The 2,871-nt window shown below is 43.3% G+C and overlaps 1 protein-coding gene across 1 annotated transcript in view; it reads right to left on the bottom strand.

Annotated features, from left to right (window-relative positions):
• Positions 1 to 2,871, bottom strand: part of LOC101864578 (UPF0764 protein C16orf89 homolog) — a gene marked incomplete in the record, with an annotated part of 40,923 nt that overhangs the window by 17,203 nt on the left and 20,849 nt on the right. Inside the window, 1 exon segment of the mRNA XM_005112054.3 lies at positions 1,678 to 1,811. Coding sequence (XP_005112111.3) covers positions 1,678 to 1,811 — 134 coding nt within the window.

Genomic DNA, 2,871 nt, shown 5'->3' with positions numbered 1-2,871 from the left:
GATGATGATGATGATGATGATGATGATGATGATGATGATAGTGATTTCTTTTGTTTCAGTAATGGGCCAGGCGGACTCCACGAAGAAACCTTCGAGCCAGAGCGAGGCTCTTTTTCAATATGCTTAGTGGCACCCCCACTCGTCCAAATAACTCCACTCGAATTGACATTGTTCCTGGACATTCAAACATATTATGTTTGACATCCTCCTTTTCATGGCTGCATCTTCGGCAACATGGGCTGAGCTCTTCATTTACAAAGTTCTTATACCATCTTTAGCTCCAATGATGGTCCGACCGCAGTCTCGCTAGCGACATGTGATGTTTTGTTCCCGCTTATAGGAGTACCCAGAATACACATCTTCCAGGTGCTGGTACTTTGCTCTGCATGGTGGGTCTCCGATTTCCCTCTTGATCATTGGAAAGACTCCTCTGTGTGTTGTTGGTCGTCTGTCTCCTCCAATCTCTCTGGCTTCATTAGCAGCTTGGTCTGCTACCTCATTTCCTTCGATTCCAACATGGCTTGGAATCAACTGGATTTTTATTGTGGCTGTGGCTTCACTGAACTTGCGGCGCAAATCATTTATTTCCGAGCTGTTACCTAGCAGTCCCTTGCAGAGTGTCAGTCAAGATCAGCACATTGGTTCTACTGTGGCAATTTCCAGAAATCCACTGTGCTGCAGACATCATTGCCTGACATTCCTCGTCATAAGATGATGTAATGAAGGCACTTTTAGTTTTAATCATTTCTGTTCGTGGAGGATCATCGTTCATTATCACCACTGCTGCTACTCCACCTTCGCGGTATCCTGCAACAGCCGATCCATCGGTGAAAATTAATTGTCACATCTGCACCAACCTCTTTGATCACATCCTCTGCAGCTTTGCGTACATTTACAGGATCATCACCTTTGCACTTCACTCCTCTCAGTTCTGTCCGAATTTCGATTTTGCCATTTGTCTCCCATGGACAAGCTCTCACCAGATTGATCGGCCATCGATTCTCTGCTTCAGGGGGGGGGGGGTGGTCTGCTAGATCGGTTCCCATCCGAAACCAACTCTTTCTTATGTTTTTAGCCTTGACCGCTTGATCAAGGGCTTTCTTTCTTGGATGGTTGTCTTGCAATCTCTTAGCCATCTCTACAGACGTGAGGCATGTTCTTTTTGTATAGGTGGTGTAGTGCTCAGTTCTGGTCTCATAGTGCAGCGCGATGATGATGATGATGATGATAATGATGATGATGATGATGATGATGATGATGAGGAGGAGGAGGAGGAGGAGGAGGAGGAGGAGGAGGAGAATATATTTGACAGTAGGTTGCGCCACGGATTCTTGACCGCACTATAATAGCGTTTCTTTTACCTAGCTTCGGTTCTTTCCGATATAGTCCAAATCGCACCTATACATAATTTACAGTGAACGCTTTGTTGCTATGGCGTCATCACTTTTTTTTTGGTCAGATATTATGTTCCTGAAGAAGCCCTAAGGGCGAAACGTTAAACATCCAGGCCGATACAAACATTTGATTAAATATGACCAACCGTATCTAGGTTTCAAGTATATTTTTTTCTACTTTAAAACATGACGAGATGATGATGATGATGATGATGATGATGATGATGATGATGATGATGATGATGATGTGATAATGATGCGTTTGTCCAATGTCAAGACTCACCTTGATATAAGGCAGTGCCCTGTCAGCCATGGTGCCTATGGTTGTGTTCAGCGAACCCAGACGCGCATACAGCTCAGGTGAACAGCGGGGAGATGTGCCAGAAACACAGAAGTTCAAACTCTGAATGATGGTGCCTGTTGGTGCACAAAATGAACGGGGAGGGGGGAGGGGAGGGAAGCAAGTTAGAAGAAATTGAGGATTTTGTACATGATGTAATCAGTAATCAGTGGTAAGATAAGGGTTGCTGGGAGATTTTTAAAATGTTTTACTTTTATTTGTTTTTTTCATTAATTTTCTAAGGGGAGAGAGAGAAAGCGTAGATCTACATGTATTCATTTGTGTATGCTGCGTGTGCGTGTGGGTATGTGTGTGTATGTCTCTGGGTGTGTGTGTGTGTGTGTGTGTGTGTGTGTGTGTGTGTGTGTGTGTGCGCGTGTGTGCGAATGTGTGTGTGCGTGTGTATGAAAGCACCTGATATTCAACCTCTCACCTCTACACCTGATCCTCAAATCTCTCACATTCACACCTAACCTTTTGACTCTCACCCTATTGTACTTTCTACCTCTCATATCCACCATAAAGTTTCACATCTGCATTTCGGAGGTCAGGGTATTATTACAGAATCTTTGGATGTGTGTTAGAACACGAGAATATACAACGTTTTCTTTCTAACATTTAAATACAGGTATTTTTACGCATCCATCGACACAATTTGGATTATTCAAGAGGTGGGTTTTCATCCATGCCAGCCATTGCCAACCCGGGCTGAGAGATATATCGTCCAAGCAGAAAGATCGAGATACTCAATAAAAATGTTCTTCTTAATAAGGAATCGAACTCGGCTCTAGTGCATGCCACGGAGAAGTGCCTAACCTCTTATATCACAGACGTAGGTTATATACTATAGCCTACATTGTGACACTCTGACACAGGAACATCGCAAGTCGGGCTGTAGGAATAATAATATAATTTATTCATCAACACCCCGTAGGATTTCTTAACGAAAGACATTACAACACACTGTCACATCTTTGCACCTACCACCCATTATTATATCTATTCCCTCACTCACCCCGCCCCCTATTTTCTGCCTCTTTTCATCCCTACACTTTCATTCCCCCATGTCTTTCTTTTTCTTTCATTCCCATATCATGTCCATCCCTCCCCCCCCCAAAAAAATTTTTTTTTTTTTAA

Source organism: Aplysia californica, unplaced genomic scaffold, assembly GCF_000002075.1.
Source record: "Aplysia californica isolate F4 #8 unplaced genomic scaffold, AplCal3.0 scaffold01172, whole genome shotgun sequence".
Classification (NCBI taxonomy): domain Eukaryota; kingdom Metazoa; phylum Mollusca; class Gastropoda; order Aplysiida; family Aplysiidae; genus Aplysia; species Aplysia californica.
Note: the sequence above shows the minus strand (reverse complement) of the source record. Positions and strands in the feature narration are given on the sequence as shown.